We start from the raw sequence: 17,629 nt of genomic DNA, 5'->3' as shown, positions 1-17,629 counted from the left end.
TATGTCTCCAAAATAGCAGTCGACATCTCATCCACAGTGAAAGTGTCATTTCCAACTAAAAGTGTAGTCATCAATATGTCTCATATGATTTTGGTAGTGAGGCCAACAAAATAATAGCTTTATATTCTTCATCAACTTTGACCTCTACACTTAACAATTGAGTTATACACTTATTAAATCTATTATATGATCCCTAACATACATCACCTTCAATCATCTTTAACTTATATAATTGCTTCTTCAAATATAACATATTTGTTAGGGATTTAGACACATAAAGTTTCTCTAACTTTTTCCATAACATGGAAGGACATATTTCATTCAATACACTATACTTTAATTCAGGAGCCAAACATAAGCGAATAGTGCTTACCACTTTTTCCTGTAGCTCTTCCCAATCTGCATTATCCTTACTCTCAGGCTTCTTTCCTAGCAATGCCTTTAGAAGCCCTTATTGTACCAAAAGATACGTCACTGTGCTCTGCCATATACTGAAATTGTTCTTTCCATCAAAAAGGTTAATCTTAAATTTTGTGGAAGACATCATCTTTGACATATTCGGTGAAAATCTGAACCTTGACTCTAGTACCTCTTGTTGGGAAAAAAGACAAACTTCTCAAGTGCAACGAAATAATAAAAAGCAAAGAAATTTATTCGATTTGGTAAAATTATCAAACCTACAAAGAGAGATCTCTATTTAACTTCAAAATTCAACATTACATATAGTCAAACTCTCTCAATCTCTCCACCCAACACCCAATACACTCTTTGCTTCTCACTCTTCAAACACACTCTCACTTATCTCTTCAAAACCCACTCTCACACTCTGTTCAAAACTCACACTCTCACATACAAGACAACTTACCCAACAAGACACTCATGGTACACACATTAATAATTACATAAAATAAAACTCTTTAAATAAAAAAGCATTATAATATTTGAGTCAATACTCAACATATGAGATGGGTCTAAATTAGAAATCTTATTTTATTTTTATTTTAAACATGTATTTTAAATTCAACTACATCTATTAGCTAGTTATCACGATGTATATTGCACATGCCTTATATAGTCAAACATATATATATATATAAATATATATATATATTTGTATATGTAAATATATTATTTATGTTAAAGATAAATTGAAATTATACATTGAAATGAATAGGGAAGTTTTGATACTAATGTCTATAAGAGTCATATATATATGGACTTCGCAGAGTTTTGGTAGCCAAGTATGGGACGCCAGTTTCATCATTCAAGCTTTGCTTGCTAGTGAGCTCACTGATGAAATTGGAGAAACTCTAGCAAGAGGTCACCGGTTTATAAAGGAATCTCAGGTTAAAAACAATCCTTCCGGTGACTTTAAGAGCATGTACCGTCACATTTCTAAAGGATCGTGGACATTTTCTGATCAAGATCAAGGATGGCAAGTTTCTGATGCGACAGCTGAAAATTTGAAGGTATAACTTTGGCCTAATTGTTAAATAATCATGATTTTTTTTATTTATAATATACACCTCAATATATCACTAATTAACTTGATATTATATATATATAATCATATATACAGTGTTGCTTGCTACTCTCGTTGATGCCACCAGATGTAGTTGGCAAAAAGATTAAACTTGAAAGAATTTATGATTCTATTAATGTTATACTCTCATTCCAGGTAAATTTTTCTTTGCATGAAAAATATGTGTTTTTGGTAGAGTTGTAGCTTATTCAAGAATCAGCTTTAGTTATGCTGTGAGAAAAAATATCTGAAGCTCTTATGTATTTAGTAGATTATAATTTGAAAGTACTCCGAGTTGCAAAAGTAATATTATAGTATATAATAAATCCTATAATTAGAGTAGTTTGTTCATATAAAATATTGTAATATACCTTAAATAATATAAAATTACAAATAATTTCAGAAAAAAAACATTTAAGATATGAATTAATTTTTAATTATTTTTATTTTTATATTAACTTATTTCAAATATTTTTATTTTGAATAATATATATAATAAACAAATATATACATTAAATATTATACATTCTCCAATCTGAAGTTAAGTTTGTACCAGTAATTGATTCTAATTTTAACTTTTGGTAAATTTTTTAATAAGTTGCTGTTTTATATCTGTTCACCAAATAGTTTTATTGTAAAAAAAAAATTAAAAAGTAGGATTATTAGCTTAAGTTGTATTAAACGGACCCAAGAAACTAAAGTACAAATCATTCTTATTTTATAAAAAAAATATATAATTTCATTAAATTATTATCACTTCTGAGGATTGGTCCTCACCGATATAAAAGAATTAATCTCGGACAAAAGTCAAAGTCAAAAGTCAAACAATTCAATTCTCATCTGGATTCATATAATTGCAGAGCAAGAATGGCGGTGTACCAGCTTGGGAGCCGGCAAGAGGACAACAATGGATGGAAGTAAGGAAGTTAATAAATTATTATGATGTCTTTATAAATATATATATATCCTTACTAATTTGATGTAAATTAATTTAACATTTTTTAATATAATGATTTAAATTCAGATATTTAATCCAACAGAATTATTCGCGGACATTGTCGTTGAGCATGAATATGTAGAATGCACTTCAGCAACAATCCAGGCTTTGGTTTTATTCAAAAATTTATATCCAGAACAAAGAAAAAACGAAATTGAAAATTTCATAGTCAAAGCTACTCAATTCCTTGAAGACAAACAAATGGCTGATGGTTCATGGTAATTACATAACCTTCTTTTCTTATCTCTAAGAGTACATGATATTTTTTATTGTGTGTTTTTTTGTGAAAATGATATATATATATATATATATATATTTAAAGGTATGGAAAATGGGGAGCTTGCTTCACATATGGTGCATGGTTTGGTCTTGGAGGATTGGCCGCTGTTGGCAAGACTTGCAATAACAGCGCAACTGTACGCAAAGGAGTCGATTTTTTACTTAGAATACAAAATGAGGATGGTGGTTGGGGTGAGAGTTATCTTTCATGCCCAAATATGGTAAGATTTTCGCATAGAAGATACAAAATATATATTGGGCGTTCTAGAAATAAAAAATCATTTCACATAAATTTTAATGAATTTTGAATCTTTAACATCATCTGTATACTCGTAATATATAAAAAATAGAGTTGACTATATCCAAGTGAAATTTTTACTATTTTTTTCTTCTTGATTACATTACCTGACTTATAATGAAGTAGTTGGCATTATTTACTTATGGTGATGTAGAAATATGTAGCTCTTGAAGGAAATCGATCAAATTTGGTACATACTGCATGGGCGATGATTGGTTTAATTCATGCTGGTCAACAAGAAAGGGATCCAACTCCTCTTCATAAAGCAGCAAAATTGATAATTAATTCTCAAATGGAAGATGGTGATTTTCCACAACAAGAAATGGTTGGAGCCATTCTGAAGAACTGTATGCTACATTATGCATTATATAGAAATATATTCCCACTGTGGGCTCTTGCTGAATATCGTAAAAGAGTTTTACTATGATATACCTTGCAGATATATTGTGTCGTGCTCTTGCTGAATAGTTATTGTATGTAGAGATTGAAATGTTAAATAAATTGTTTTTCTTGCTAGAAGATATGATAAGCTTGAGAATTTATGTTTATGATTAATTAAATATTACAGGGGAAGATCAGGAGGACTAATGAGTTTAGAGATTTATTTTCAATTATATATGTTCACAAACTCACTAGAAAATGGCAATGATATAGAGAGAATGGGTAGCTAGGTTATGTTCCTCTCTTGAAGAACTCATTCCAACGGTATCATTGGGTCACAAAGTGGTCGGATCTGCCAAAAAAACCTCATTCAAAGTCACGTTGACGCTGACTTTGACCTGTGCATGTGATGGTTGTGGACATCATTTTCAAGCGCAATGACGGAGCTAGGCGGACTAGGGGTGTCATGCCCCTCCTAACTTTTTTTTTTTCTATATCTTTGTACAATACATTTTTGAAAAAAAATTATTATAAATATATAAAAAATGTATATTGTCCCCATTAAAAAAAAGAAAAAAATAATACATTTTACACTTTTAATATAAATTAGTATAATAATCTTTATTTTAAAAAAAAAAATTGGTACCCTATTTGTTTTAGTTTTACTGCATCACTGTTCCAGGATAACTTGGGTCGTGAAGTCATCGACGACTAGGTATGGGCAGTTTGGACATGGAGATACAGAGAGAGGGAAAAGATTTTAAAAAATTGGAATTATTTGTGTTTTCTGTATAGAGATTTGGTAGAATTGTTGTTGACGCCGTTTTTCGTCAACTTAAATAGCAAAGCAATTAAGCAAATGGAAAATGAAGCGAATGAATTTAAAGAGGAAGATAAGAAGGTTTTTACGTGGTTCAGCAGTTAATTCTGCCTAGTCCACGAGTCTATGTTATTAAAACTTGGAGTATTTTGGAAATTCTTCAAAGATGAATTACCCAGAGCGTTCTCTCCAGAAGTCAGAAATCAGAGAATCGGTCCCTTACAAGTGATGATTCCTTCTCTATTTATAGGGAAGGTTACAGAGTTCATTCCCACATATTTCAGGAAGATATTCTGTATATCAATTGAAATAATGATATTAAATGCAATATCTCCTATATACATGGAAACATCCCATGAAAATCAGGAACGGATAACAGATTAAATGGTATCCCTTCAATATTGGGATTACACAACAATAAATATGTTCACACGTAATGGGCTATCCCAGGTGACTCATCAGGTTTTCGAGATCAGCAATCGACATTGTGACTGTCAAGACTTATGGAACTGTTACGAACTTGTCACCCAACTTCAGGCCATGCTCGGGATAGGTAGGTACTGTCGAAGCTGTCACACCCGAGCTTGCACTTCCCAAGCTCGGACTGTCTTATCTGAAGACAATCGGTAAAAGATATATCCCAGTGTCATGCCATTTCGAACTCAGAAAATATCCCGAGGTTACACATCTTCGAGGTCAGTGTTTTACTTTAGAGATTTTACGGCCGGACCATATGATGTTTTCATACATTTTGAGCTCACACTTGACGAGCCCAGTTTTCAGGGTCATACCCTCTTGTCTCGAAATCTAGGCGTAACATTTTGCCCCCTCAAAAGTATCAGTTCGAATCCTATGAGAAGAAAACTTTTGAACTGCTCCTCTTGGAAATTGTACCATCAGATACACTCGAGTGTGGACACGCGTCAGCCGGGCATTGACCAATCAAAGTACTTGAGTGCCTTGGAACCCTGCCCATGTTCGTTCACCTGCAAACTTTATGGTACTATCATCTCATCGGTCCCTGACCATCGGATTGGATACGAAATCTGGCCAGGCCTAGATTAGTTCGACTTTTAACATTCCCAGGGGTCTATAAATACACTTCCATCATCTTCCCCATTTTACTTTTGCCTTCAAGCTTTCGAAGAGAGAAAATGAGAGAAACCAGAAGTTTCTTTGCCTAGCTCTTGCATGTTCTCTATGCCGAGAAGACAAAGCAACGTTGGCCTCTTCGACTCCGTGAGATCCTCTTTGCAACAGCTTATTCGGTCATCAAGCTCTCTGTTTTCGCCGACTACATTGTGTAAGTTTAAGTTCTTAGTTTCGTATGCCCGTGTACATGCATTGTTTTTATGCACGTTTATATTGTTGCACCATTGGTTCACTTAATAGTTTTGCACGCTAGAGTGTTTAGCCGATAGGTATTATTCTTAAGTTCTAATATCATGGGTTCCAAACCCAGATTTTAGGTAAAAGATCCAAATACGGTTCTTTTACTGAGTTTCTAAATTTCAGATGACATATCGTGTACACCAAGATACTGGGTACTAGATTAGGGTTTTCAAATTGCACGTTTCCTAAAAATATCACCTTTTGAGTAACCACCAACTTTTTTTTCTTCTGAAATATTGGGATCTTCAAAAGTAAATCCACTTTCCTTTCTTTCCGTGGAATACACGCTCCGAGACTGGCCTCGTCCTTTGGATCGAGTTTTCCCCGTAGCCTCGATCATTCGAGCTTAGGTCATCCTGATTTTCATTCTTGATTTCTTGTTCACCTGGCCCTCACCCTTGTGCTCTTTTGCTAGATGCCGCAGAACTTGGAGAAGCGGTGGGGGTCAAAGCTCACAATTCCTTACTCACCGAAAACTCCAAGCCAGGAGTCACCTTTCACCCGGAACCAACGCTTGATTCGGGAGCACCAACTAAGGCGTGAGCAAGAAGATACTCGAGATCACTTTTGACGTCAAATCGATGAGGTCGAGGAGAGGAAAAGGAAAAGACTTAGGGTCGCCATCTACCCAGATCCAGACCCCGAGCCCAGACCAATTCCCATTGATCCCACTCTTAGAGTAACAATCGCCTTCAAGCCGGGGGACCTTCAATTTTCACTAATGAGAGAACCATCAAACCCCCCTTCTACCTTGCAGTCAACCTCCATTCCCACCACGAATGGAGAATTCTTCGAGGCCAAGCACTACTGAAGCTCGGTTTCTTCACTGGGACAGTTCTCTGAGATTTTGTCTCTCCACGGGATCGGACTGTCAAGCTTGCTGAGGTGTCGAGCCCCGACCTCCCACGAGCGAAGCTGTCGTCCTCCAAGAGATGGGAGCCCCGACAACAAGTTGAAGTACGCGGCCTGGAGCCAGGAGCACATGAAGGCGGGGGCTTTATTGCCCTTAAAGTCCATTTTCAAGGACTTTTTAGACTTTGTTGGGCTCACCCCTTTCCAGCTCAACACCAATTCATACAGGGTTTTGTCGGCCCTGAGGTCCCTCTTCCACGAACTAAAGTGGGAAGGACCTTCACCAAAGGAGATTCTGTATCTCCTTTGCTTGAAAAGCAATCCCTCCCGAGCTCGGGGAGAAGAATTTTTCTGAGGATTTACCCAACCATCCCCCCGATTTCAAGAAGGCTTTCTTTTGGACAGATGGCCTGGCTCCTTCCAAATACTATTCGTTCAGACGAAGTCGTAGGTGTAAAAAATCTCTTCATTTTGTGCTCGATTTTTTTTACTTAGGCTCGAATCACTTATGACATTTCTTCATCCAATTACCATCGGCCTTCTCCCTCCAATAAGATGAAAGAGCACAAGGAAACCTTGCTCCGATTACTTTACGGTAGGCGCTCCCTTTCCTATCTTCTTGTCCTTTTATTCCTTGCCTGCCTGCATCATGCTAACTTTTTGTCTTGGAATTCCTTATAATGTGGTGTAGTGCAGGTGCCATGGACTCTGATCTTGACACTGTGCTTGCCAGTGGCGAGGGGGCTCAAAGGAGTAAGCGCCCGAGAGGCTAGTGAAAGTCAGACCGACCCGCCAAGGTCCTTAAGAGGACTGAGAAGACTCCTCCTCCACCAGCTCCCACTGTTACGAGCCCAGCTGTGGATCTGACTCCTTAAGTCGACGCGTCCACTACGGTCATTCCTCCCTTGCCTCCTCCGATCATGGTTCACTCAACGCTCGGCCCACCTCCGAAAAAGCCCTCAGCCTCCAAAACACGCATGTTGCCGATTTCTACTCACGTCGATGAGTATGTAGTCGACAAAGTTGTCGGGCCCCATGGGGCTACACTTGGTTCAGACATTCTGTCCTGGGTGGGCCAGAGCTTTAGCGGCTTTGACGCTCCTCAGTGGCAGTTTTTGAACAATGCTCGGGACTGCAACACACTTTACGACAAGAGTGTCGAGTTCACTGCTACGGTAACTTCTCCATCTTATTATTAGTTGTACTTGTGCTTAGTGTATGTTCTAACTTGATTTCTTTGTGTGTCAGGCTCTTGCTGTCTCTGCTCAGCTTAATTATAAGTTGAACAATGAGGTCCATTCGAGCATGTCCTATGCCCAAGAGTCGAAGGATATCCAACTTAAGCTTACTGACGAGCTCAAGGCCGCAAAGTCAAAGATGGAGGCTGAAGCTGAACAGATGAAGGCCAAGATAGCCAAGCTCGAGAAGGTGAATGCCTGGCTCACGGAGCTTGAGAGGATCAATGCCAAGCTTGAGGAGGAGAAAGCGATCATTTTTGAGACAATGGAGGGCGAAAAGGCTCGTCTTCTTGTAGAGTTCAAGGAGAAGAAGGATCGGGCGGTCGACCTGGCCATGTATAGGATATGGGCTAGTAATGTCGATCTTGATACCAGCTTCCTAGGCTCTTTCAAGGAAGAACTCATGGCCAAATGGAAGGCTCGGCTCGACGCAGAGGAAGCTGCTCGGGAGGAGGCAGAGAGGGCCAAGGAGGATGCTGATAGGGCTAAGGAGGATGCTCCTCCCTCCTAAATCTTGACCCGCGGCTGTGTCCCTCTGAACCTTTTGTAATAGTTTTTATTTTCTATTTTTTATGCCCCTGGGGCCAAGACAATTTATAGCTCGTGTAAGAGCTATTTTTTCTTTTATTTATGATATTTATAATACAGTTTTTGACTTTACTTTATTATTGCTTTACATTTCGTAAGATGAAACATTTCAAGCAATTTATATTAAAGAGTCCTTATGTCTGTTTATTCATACACACATGTGGTGGATTTTAAGCTCGAGCTTCGATGCATTCATGCACAGTTTACTCGACGTATCCGTGTTCGATCTTGTTATTTGTCAAGGTCGATACATACTTTTACCATGCACTCGAAAGTACTTATATGGTGTGTAACGTGGGTGGTTTAGTTATATCTTGCCTTTTTAGTTACTTTTCCTCGTCCTTGGGTAGCTCCCCAAGGTTATATGGTCGAAACTATCTTTTTGCAAGATATTCTAGCCTTGATCTCGACTCAACTCTAAGTAGGTTTATTTATGTTCCAACTTATTGTCGATTAGCTTTAGCTGGTTTGTTCAAAACCTATTCAGGTTGTGTTTTTGGTTCGTAGTCCATATACTTTTATTTTTGATCTAGTTATGTCTTAGATCGCGCATTTGGTTTTATCCAAATTACTTTGCTTTGTGCATTTGGTTATATCCAAATACTTTAATTTTTAATAATTTGGTTATGTCCAAACTATCTTAGCTCGCACATTTGGTTATATCTAAACACTTTTATTTTTAATAATTTGGTTATGTCCAAACTATCTTAGCTCATGTATTTGGTTATATCCAAAAACTTTTATTTTTAATAATTTGGTTATGTCCAAAATATCTTAGGTCGCATATTTGGTTATATCCAAACACTTTTATTTTTAATAATTTGGTTATGTCCAAACTATCTTAGCTCGCGTATTTGGTTATATCCAAACACTTTTATTTTTAATAATTTGGTTATGTTCAAACTATCTTAGCTCGCGTATTTGGTTATATCCAAACACCCTTATGCTTTTCGTATATGCTATTTTATTTTTTTCAAGCTGACGGTATATATACCACTAATACCCCCTTAATATCCTATGAGTGTGACCATAGGTTATTAAATCAAGAGAGTTTGCAAAAAATACATCATATTGAAACGAAAACAAAGTTTATTTGGAATTGAACAATTTATTAACAGAAACATAGCAAAGATAAACAAGCATGGTTACAGGTGTCATTGTTCCTACACTATTGATAGCAAGTTCGCAAATGTTCGCCATTCCATGCTCGTGGTACCAAATCCCTATTCAATCTTGGCAATTTGTAGACACCAGGTCGGATAACTGATTCGATCTGATAAGGTCCTTCCCAATTAGGCTCGAGCACGCTAGCAGCTAGGTCTTGTGTAGCCAAGAACACATGCCTTAGCACCAAATCGCCACACCGAATTTTCTATGTCGAACCCTCTTATTGAAATATCGGGTAGCTCGCTGTTGGTATGGAACATTTTTTAGTTGAGCCTCGTCCCTTCTTTCTTCAATCAGGTCCATACTTACTTCAAGCTGGGATTGGTTCGAGGCTTGGTCATAAGCGTGGGTTCAAATGGTGGGTATTTCGACCTCGATTGGCAGCATAGCCTCGCATCCATATGCCAGAGAAAAAGGGGTGTGTCCTGTTGAAGTATGGGTTGTGGTTCGATATGCCCACAAAACTTGGGGCAGCTCTTCGGGGCCATTTCCCCTTAGCTTCTTCCAACTTTTTCTACATAGAACTCTTCAGGGTTTTATTTACAGCCTCGACTTGGCCATTCGCTTGGGGATGGCCACAGAGGAGAAGCTTTTCATTATCCCATTTTTCTCACAAAAGCTGTGATAAGGTCATTTTTGTATTAATATTTTTTAAGTTTTTCTATGCTTGGATGGTGTTATGATAGCATTTATAGTTTTAACTAAGTTTTGTGATTCTACAACATATTTTTTACGTTGCATTTTATGATGATAAATCTGACATTTTGATGGCAAGTGTAGTTAAAATAAAGTTTTAGGAGTATTCAAAGCTTTCGGGATTGAAATGTGGAAGTGGTGGCAACGTGGAAGCTATCTAAGATCAATAATTGAAGAAATTGGAGGTAGGGCGCGGCACTTTAAATGGAAATTGCACTTTCAGAATTTTTTCTTCCAGGCAGGCCGCTGCGTGTAATTTCCAGGCCGCTGCCTGAGGGACAGATTTAGGCACAGATTTTGTTCTGAGCCGCCGCTTGCATTTTCTAGGCCGTGGCTCTCGACGTCGTTTTCATATTTTTTATTTCTTTTTAATTAGAATTTAATTGAGACTATAAAGGGGGATTAGGGTTAATTTGAGGGAGATCTTTATTACGGTTTTAAGAGAGAAAAAGACTGAGAAGGGGCTGGAGAGAAGACTACAAGACTACATTACTTTTGTTCATCAATCTAGTTTCTTTTCTTCCTTTAATCAATTTAATTTTAATTATAATTATGTTTGTGATTATGATTACAATTATGGAGTAGATTCTTTTTAGGTTAAGGGTTAATTCAAAACCCAAGACATGAATTTTTGATTATTGATAATGAATATTGTTCTTCAATTTCTCTCAATATTAAATTGTTTCTATTTTTCCAATTGAATGTTATGAATCTTGTAATTTCTTGTTAGGTGGCCAACTAATTAAGGTTTTACATTGTTCAATTGTCATCTTAGAATTACTACTCACCTAATAGTTTAGGATTCTAAGTGTGTGTGATAAATTGCAATTGATAGTTAAGTCAAAAGAATTGTTGATTGTGATAAAAAATAGAACCTAGGTTAAATGAATTATATGCTTCATTAATTTATTGCCTGGATTAACTTGTTTCCATAGAACTTAATGCTTTATCTAAGTTAAATAGATTGTATGCTTCATAGATTTATTGCTTAGATAAAAGAGTTAATTATTGAGCGCTTCGCCTTGATTACTTATAATAGGGAGACTGGGATAATTGACTGCTTCAGCGTGATCTGCGGGGTTAATAGTTTAATTGAGAAATTGGAATAATATTTATTATTAGTGATTAGGAATGATTGTCGAGGGTGGAGATTAACCTTTAACTGTTTCTTAATATCGAAATATCAATATTTAATTGCTTTCTAGTTTATGCTATTTAATTTTGAGTTAAAAATCAAAATCCCCTTTTAAGTTTTAGTGTTAATTCTTGAATAATAAAGTGAACGATAGTCCTCGTGGGTTCGACTTGTGCTTGCTATTATACTGAAATAATTGGAAGTATTGAAAGAAAAATCATTGTTAAATTTGTGTGGTATACGACAGCCATCAAATTTTTGGCGCCGTTGTCGGGGACTATTGTTATTCTCTTTGTTATTCAAATTTATTTATTTGTGACTAATTAGTTTTTACTGTGGAATTATCAGGTGTATATGTCTGGTGAAGATGATACTCAAGAAAGGTTATCTCGGTTTAAACAATATCTTGAGTCATCGTCAGCTTCTCGTTCTTCAAGGATTATTATCGATAATCCGCTCTTTCAATGTCTTGCTCCACAAGATAATCCTGTTAAAGTGCCATTACCGTCTGACAATGAATCTGATTCTGACGATTCAGTTCGATCCTATAGAACAATGGCCCAGCAAAGGACATTGAAAGAGTTGGCAGCACCAAATCTTGACCAACAACCACTGTGCATCCAGTATCCACTGTTGGATGTAAACTTTGAGCTGAAGTCGGGCCTCATCCACTTATTTCCTTCTTTCCATGGGCTGCCTGGTGAGGATTCGAATAAATATTTGAAGGAGTTTCATATTGTCTGTTCTAGTATGAAACCCGCTGCAGTGACTAAGGAACAAATTAAGCTGTGAGCTTTTCCTTTCTCCCTAAAGGATGCAGCTAAAGAGTGGTTGTACTATCTTCCACCTAGTACTGTTGAAACTTGGAATGGTATGAAGACTATGTTCCTAGAACGATACTTTCCAGCATCTAAAGTTGGAAGCATCACGAAAGAGATCTGTGGTATAAGGCAATTTACAGGAGAGTCTTTGTATGAATATTGGGAGAGATTTAAGAGGTTGTGTGCTATTTGCCCTCATCATCAGATAAGTGAACAGCTCCTCATTCAGTACTTTTATGAAGGATTACAATCACTGGATAGGAGTATGATAGATGCAGCCAGTGGGGGTGCACTAGTTGATAAGACTCCTGCTGCAGCCAGGAGCTTGATTTCTAATATGGCTGCTAACTCACAACAGTTTGGCATTCGTCAAGATCCTGTTCCACCACCCAAATCAACTAATGAAGTGAGCACCTCTAATGCAAATCAGCTGGGTCAACAATTGGCTCAATTAACTGTAGTGGTCCAATAACTAGCTTTAGGCCAACAGGTGCGGCCATGTGGAATTTGTCAAGTTGTGGGGCACCCTACTGATACTTGCCCTACTCTAGTGGAGGGAGAAACTGAAGGTGTTAACGCTGTAGGAAATTTCCCTGGTCAATTACGTCAGATGTATTATGAACCATTTTCACAAACATATAATCCTGGCTGACGTGATCACCCAAATCTTCGTTATGGGAATCAACAACAAATAGCTCCACAACGAACATCAGCGAGACCACCTGGTTTCACTATACAATAGAGGTCTCAAAATAATTATGTACCTAGACCATCACAACCACCGCAAACTGCTCCACCACCAAGTGCCAAACCTTCTACTGAGGATTTAATCAATGCACTTGCTACAAATACTCTTCAATTTCAGCAAACCACCCAAGCTTCCATCAAAAGTTTGGAGAATCAGGTGGGACAATTAGCAGCATCATATAACAGGTTGGAAGCTCATCTGTCAAATAAATTTCCTTCACAACCTGAGATGAATCCCAAGGAGAATGCTAGTGCAGTAACTTTGCGAAGTGGGACGCAATATGATCCACCTAGTCCTCCAATTCCCAGTAAATTTTCATCCAAACCACAAGTTGATTACTCAGTTAATGAAGATGTTCATCCAAAGCCAACCACCCCTTCACAACTAAGCCCTAAGCCTACTTTTGTCATTCCACCTCCATTCCCAAGCAGACTAAAGAAGACTAAAAAGGAAGAGGTTGACAAGGAAATTCTTGATACATTCCGAAAGGTAGAAGTGAATATTCCTCTTCTTGACGCTATTAAACAAGTGCCGCACTATGCCAAGTTTTTGAAAGAGTTGTGCACTAATAAGCGTAAGTTGAGGGGTAATGAAAAATTTAGTGTGGGGGAGAATGTTTCCTTAGTTCTTCAAAAGAAGCTTCCACCAAAGTGTAAGGATCCTGGTACTTTTACTATCCCTTTCACTATTGGTAATAAAAGAATTAAGCGTTGTATGTTGGATTTGGGAGCCTCTATCAATGTCATGCCATTCTCCATTTATGCTTCATTGAATCTTGGTCCACTTGAAGAAACAGGGGTGATTATTCAACTTGCTGATAGGTCGAATGCTTATCCTAGGGGTGTCATAGAAGATGTTTTAGTTCAAGTAAATGAATTGGTGTTTTTGGCTGATTTTTATGTTCTTGATATGGAAGATGAATCTATTCCATGCTCCACTCCAATTTTGTTGGGGAGACCATTCATGAAAACTGCGAGAACTAAGATTGATGTGCATGACAGTACGTTGACCATGGAATTTGATGGGGAGACAATTCGATTTAATATTTTTGAGGCTATGAGGTATCCAAGTGATGTACACACTGTTTACTCTCTTGATGTGTTGGATATCCTTTCTCAACGAGTTTTAGATTTGCATAGTGAAGATTGTTTGGAGGTTGCGTTGAGAGAGCATCTTGTGTTGACCGATGAAGATTTTTCTCATGAGATCATGGATGTCATAACCACACTCAATAGTGGTTTTGACAAGACTTTTAAGAAGGTTGCATTTCTTAATTTGTCGATTTCTAATGAGAAATTGCAGCCATCAATTGTTCAAGCTCCTACACTTGAATTGAAGCCACTTCCGGAGCATCTCAAATATGTGTACTTGGGAAAAAACGAGACACTTCCAGTTATAATTGCACGAGATCTTAATCAAGTCCAAGAAGAAAAATTAATGAGAGTACTCCAACAATATAAAACAGCCATTGGTTGGTCTATTGCTGATATTAAGGGGATTAGCCCTTCTATGTGCATGCACTGAATTTTACTTGAAGAAGGGTCTAAACCAACACGTGAGGCGCAACGGAGATTGAATCCACCTATGATGGAGGTTGTGAAAAAGGAGATACTGAAGCTCCTTAGTGTGGGTATTATTTACACAATTTCAGACAGTCAATGGGTGAGTCCTATTCAGGTAGTGCCAAAGAAGTTTGGAATCACAGTGGTAAAGAATGATGAAAATGAGCTGGTACCAAAACGAATGCAAATCGGGTGGCGAGTTTGTATAGACTAGAGAAAGTTGAATGCGGCAACCCGTAAAGATCACTTTCCATTACCTTTCATTGATCAAATGCTTGAGAGGTTAGCGGGTCATCCTTATTATTGTTTTATTGACGGTTATTCAGGATATAATCAGATAATTATAGCTCCTGAAGATCAAGAGAAGACAACCTTCACATGCCCTTTTGGTACATTCTCTTTCCGACGAATGCCGTTTGGGTTATGTAATGCTCCTGCCACATTTCAGCGATGTATGATGAGCATTTTTTCAGAATATATTAAAAACATCATTGAGGTTTTTATGGATGATTTTAGTGTTTATGGTGACTCATTTGATCGCTGCCTTCATAATCTCACTTTGGTACTCCAGTGGTGCATTGAAACTAACCTAGTGCTTAATTGGGAAAAATGCCATTTTATGGTAAACCAAGGTATAGTTTTGGGTCATGTGATTTTAGTCAAGGGAATAGAGGTCGATAAGGCAAAGATTGATTTAATTCGTTCTCTACCATCTCCAACTATTGTGAAAGAAGTGAGATCATTCCTTGGGCATGCTGGGTTCTATCGGAGATTTATAAAGGATTTCTCTAAAATTTCCACACCACTATGCAACCTTCTCCAAAAAGACGTAAAGTTCGAGTTTAATGAAAAGTGTTTAGTGGCTTTCAACTTATTAAAAGAGTCTTTGACTACAGCTCCTATAATTCAGCCACCAAATTGGGAGCTACCTTTTGAACTCATGTGTGATGCAAGTGACTATGCCGTGGGTGCTGTTCTTGGGCAGCGAGTTGACAAGCTTCCTCATGTTATATATTATGCTTCTCGCACTCTTAATGATGCTCAACTTAATTATTCCACCACTGAAAAATAGCTCTTGGCAGTCATTTTTGCCTTGGAAAAGTTTCGGTCATACTTGATTGGAACTAAAGTGATTGTTTATACCGACCATGCTGCTCTTCGCTATTTATTGGCAAAGAAAGAAGCCAAGCCTCGGCTGATCCAGTGGATTTTACTTCTTCAAGAGTTTTATTTGGAGATAAAAGATAAAAAGGGTTCTGAGAATAGGGTGGTGGATCACTTGAGTCGTCTTATTCGGGATGAAGATAATTTGCCCATAGAAGAAAAATTTCTGGATGAGCAACTCCTCGCCATGCAGGAAGTTATTCCTTGGTATGCCGACATTGTAAACTATCTTGCTTCAAAGGAGTTACCAAGTGATCTCACACAAGCACAACGGAATAAGATCAAGCATGATGCTCGCCACTACATATGGGATGAACCTTATCTTTGGAAGCATTGTACTGATCAAATCATTCGTAGGTGTGTACCTGAATCTGAATTTCGTTCCATCCTTGCTTTTTGTCATGCCTATGCTTGTGGTGGACACTTTGGACCTAAGAGGACAGCTCGTAAGATAATTGACAGTGGTTTCTATTGGCCCACAATTTTCAAAGATTCTTATGCTTATTGTAAGGCATGTGATCGTTGTCAACGAGTTGGTAACATAACGACCAAGGATCAAATGCCTCAAACTCCTATTTTAATTCTTGAGATCTTTGATGTTTGGGGTATGGATTTCATGGGACCGTTCCCATCCTCTTTCGGCTATGAATATATTTTATTGGCGGTAGACTACGTGTCTAAATGGGTGGAAGCAATTGCAACTAGAACGGACAATTCAAAAACAGTAGTGGACTTCATTCGCTCTAACATTTTTGTGCGTTTTGGTACACCTAAGGCTATACTTAGTGATCGAGGCACTCATTTTTGTAACAAGAGTATAGAAGCATTGTTTCGACGCTATAGTGTAACGCACAAGGTGAGAGTTGCTTATCATCCACAAGCCAACGGGCAAGCGGAGGTTTCTAATCGTGAAATTAAATTGATTCTTGAGAAAACTGTAAATCCAAACCGGAAAGATTGGAGTACAAGGCTTGATGATACCTTGTGGGCGTATTGTACGGCATATAAAACACCTATCGGTATGTCACCTTATCGGTTAGTGTATGGGAAGCATTGCCATCTACCGGTTGAGCTAGAGCATAAGGCTTGGTGGGCTGTAAAGAAGTGTAACATGGACATGGTTGCTGTAGGACAACAAAGAATGCTTCAATTGCATGAGCTAGAAGAAATACGCAATGAAGCATATGAGAGTTCGAGAATCTACAAGGAGAAAACCAAAGCTTTTCATGACAAACATATTCTTCGGAAGAGTTTTGTGGCAGGTCAGAAAGTTCTCATGTATCACTCTCACCGAAAACTTTTTCCTGGGAAGTTGAAGTCTCGTTGGTTAGGTCCGTTCATTATTACCAAGGTTTTTCCTCATGGAGCGGTAGAAGTTGTAAGTCCAAGTACCGGAAAGTCATTCAAGGTGAATGGTCACAGATTAAAGCCATATTATGAATCAATGGAGGAAGAACAAGCTGCGGTGATTCACCTCATTGACCCGGTATATGTTGATGAATGAAGCATTATGTCAAGCTAGCGACGATAAACTTAGCTACTTTGTAAATTAGTTTATTTTCATTATTTAAATTGAACATTATGTTTTTATTTTTGTTTTTTTTTGAGGTAATTTTAGTTTAATTTATGTACTTAGAACCGTGAAAATCGTGAAAAAAAAATGAAAAAAACTAAAAAAGTTTGAAAAAAAAAGGGGGAAAGGGACTTAGGCCGCGGCCCCTTTTATGAAAAAAAATGATGAGGCTTCGCAGGCCGCGGCGCACCATTTGCAAGCCGCGGCCTACGAATGGAATTTCAACAATCAGCATTCGCAGGTCGCGGCACGTCTTCAGTAGGCCGCGGCTCTTTTTCCAGAAAATTGCTTCAGGGCAATTCAGGCCGCGGCACGTTTATGATAGGCCGCGGCACACGAGAGGCATTTTCGAAAAAAAACGGCGTCAGGTATTGTGTAGGCCGCGGCACACCATTT

At 37.9% G+C, this 17,629-nt stretch overlaps 2 protein-coding genes and 1 non-coding gene across 3 annotated transcripts in view; 2 read left to right on the top strand and 1 right to left on the bottom strand.

Annotated features, from left to right (window-relative positions):
* LOC133783021 (beta-amyrin synthase-like) overlaps nucleotides 1–3,601 on the top strand; it is an 18,826-nt gene extending 15,225 nt beyond the window's left edge. The window contains exons 4-9 of the mRNA XM_062222537.1: nucleotides 1,227–1,469; nucleotides 1,580–1,678; nucleotides 2,383–2,439; nucleotides 2,547–2,737; nucleotides 2,842–3,019; nucleotides 3,251–3,601. Of these exons, the coding sequence (XP_062078521.1) occupies nucleotides 1,227–1,469; nucleotides 1,580–1,678; nucleotides 2,383–2,439; nucleotides 2,547–2,737; nucleotides 2,842–3,019; nucleotides 3,251–3,523 (1,041 nt within the window). The 3' untranslated portion in view covers nucleotides 3,524–3,601. The remainder of the gene's footprint in view (nucleotides 1–1,226; nucleotides 1,470–1,579; nucleotides 1,679–2,382; nucleotides 2,440–2,546; nucleotides 2,738–2,841; nucleotides 3,020–3,250) is intronic.
* An 8,685-nt stretch (nucleotides 3,602–12,286) lies between these two features.
* On the bottom strand, nucleotides 12,287–12,393 carry LOC133787737 (small nucleolar RNA R71). Its single transcript, XR_009872739.1, has one exon. It is a non-coding gene; the product is annotated as a small nucleolar RNA R71 (small nucleolar RNA).
* A 2,128-nt stretch (nucleotides 12,394–14,521) lies between these two features.
* On the top strand, nucleotides 14,522–17,164 carry LOC133785883 (uncharacterized). Its single transcript, XM_062225099.1, has 4 exons — nucleotides 14,522–14,665; nucleotides 14,834–15,502; nucleotides 15,569–16,106; nucleotides 16,329–17,164. The coding sequence occupies exons 1-4, from the start codon at nucleotides 14,522–14,524 to the stop codon at nucleotides 17,162–17,164; spliced, it is 2,187 nt and encodes a 728-aa protein (XP_062081083.1).
* Nucleotides 17,165–17,629: the final 465 nt, after the last annotated feature.

The sequence above is a fragment of the Humulus lupulus genome, chromosome 6 (genome assembly GCF_963169125.1).
Source record: "Humulus lupulus chromosome 6, drHumLupu1.1, whole genome shotgun sequence".
Taxonomy (NCBI): domain Eukaryota; kingdom Viridiplantae; phylum Streptophyta; class Magnoliopsida; order Rosales; family Cannabaceae; genus Humulus; species Humulus lupulus.
The sequence above is the reverse complement of the archived record's forward strand: the minus strand, read 5'-3'. Positions and strand labels throughout refer to the sequence as shown.

What these genes read in the sequence shown, in the direction of transcription:
- LOC133785883 (XM_062225099.1), top strand. Translation starts at nt 14,522, where the DNA reads ATGGAGGTTGTGAAAAAGGAGATACTGAAGCTCCTTAGTGTGGGTATT. An exon ending in GAGTTGACAAGCTTCCTCAT is followed by an intron (nt 15,503 to 15,568) that starts GTTATATATTAT and finishes ACTGAAAAATAG; the next exon opens with CTCTTGGCAGTCATTTTTGC. An exon ending in TGGACCTAAGAGGACAGCTC is followed by an intron (nt 16,107 to 16,328) that starts GTAAGATAATTG and finishes TATTGGCGGTAG; the next exon opens with ACTACGTGTCTAAATGGGTG.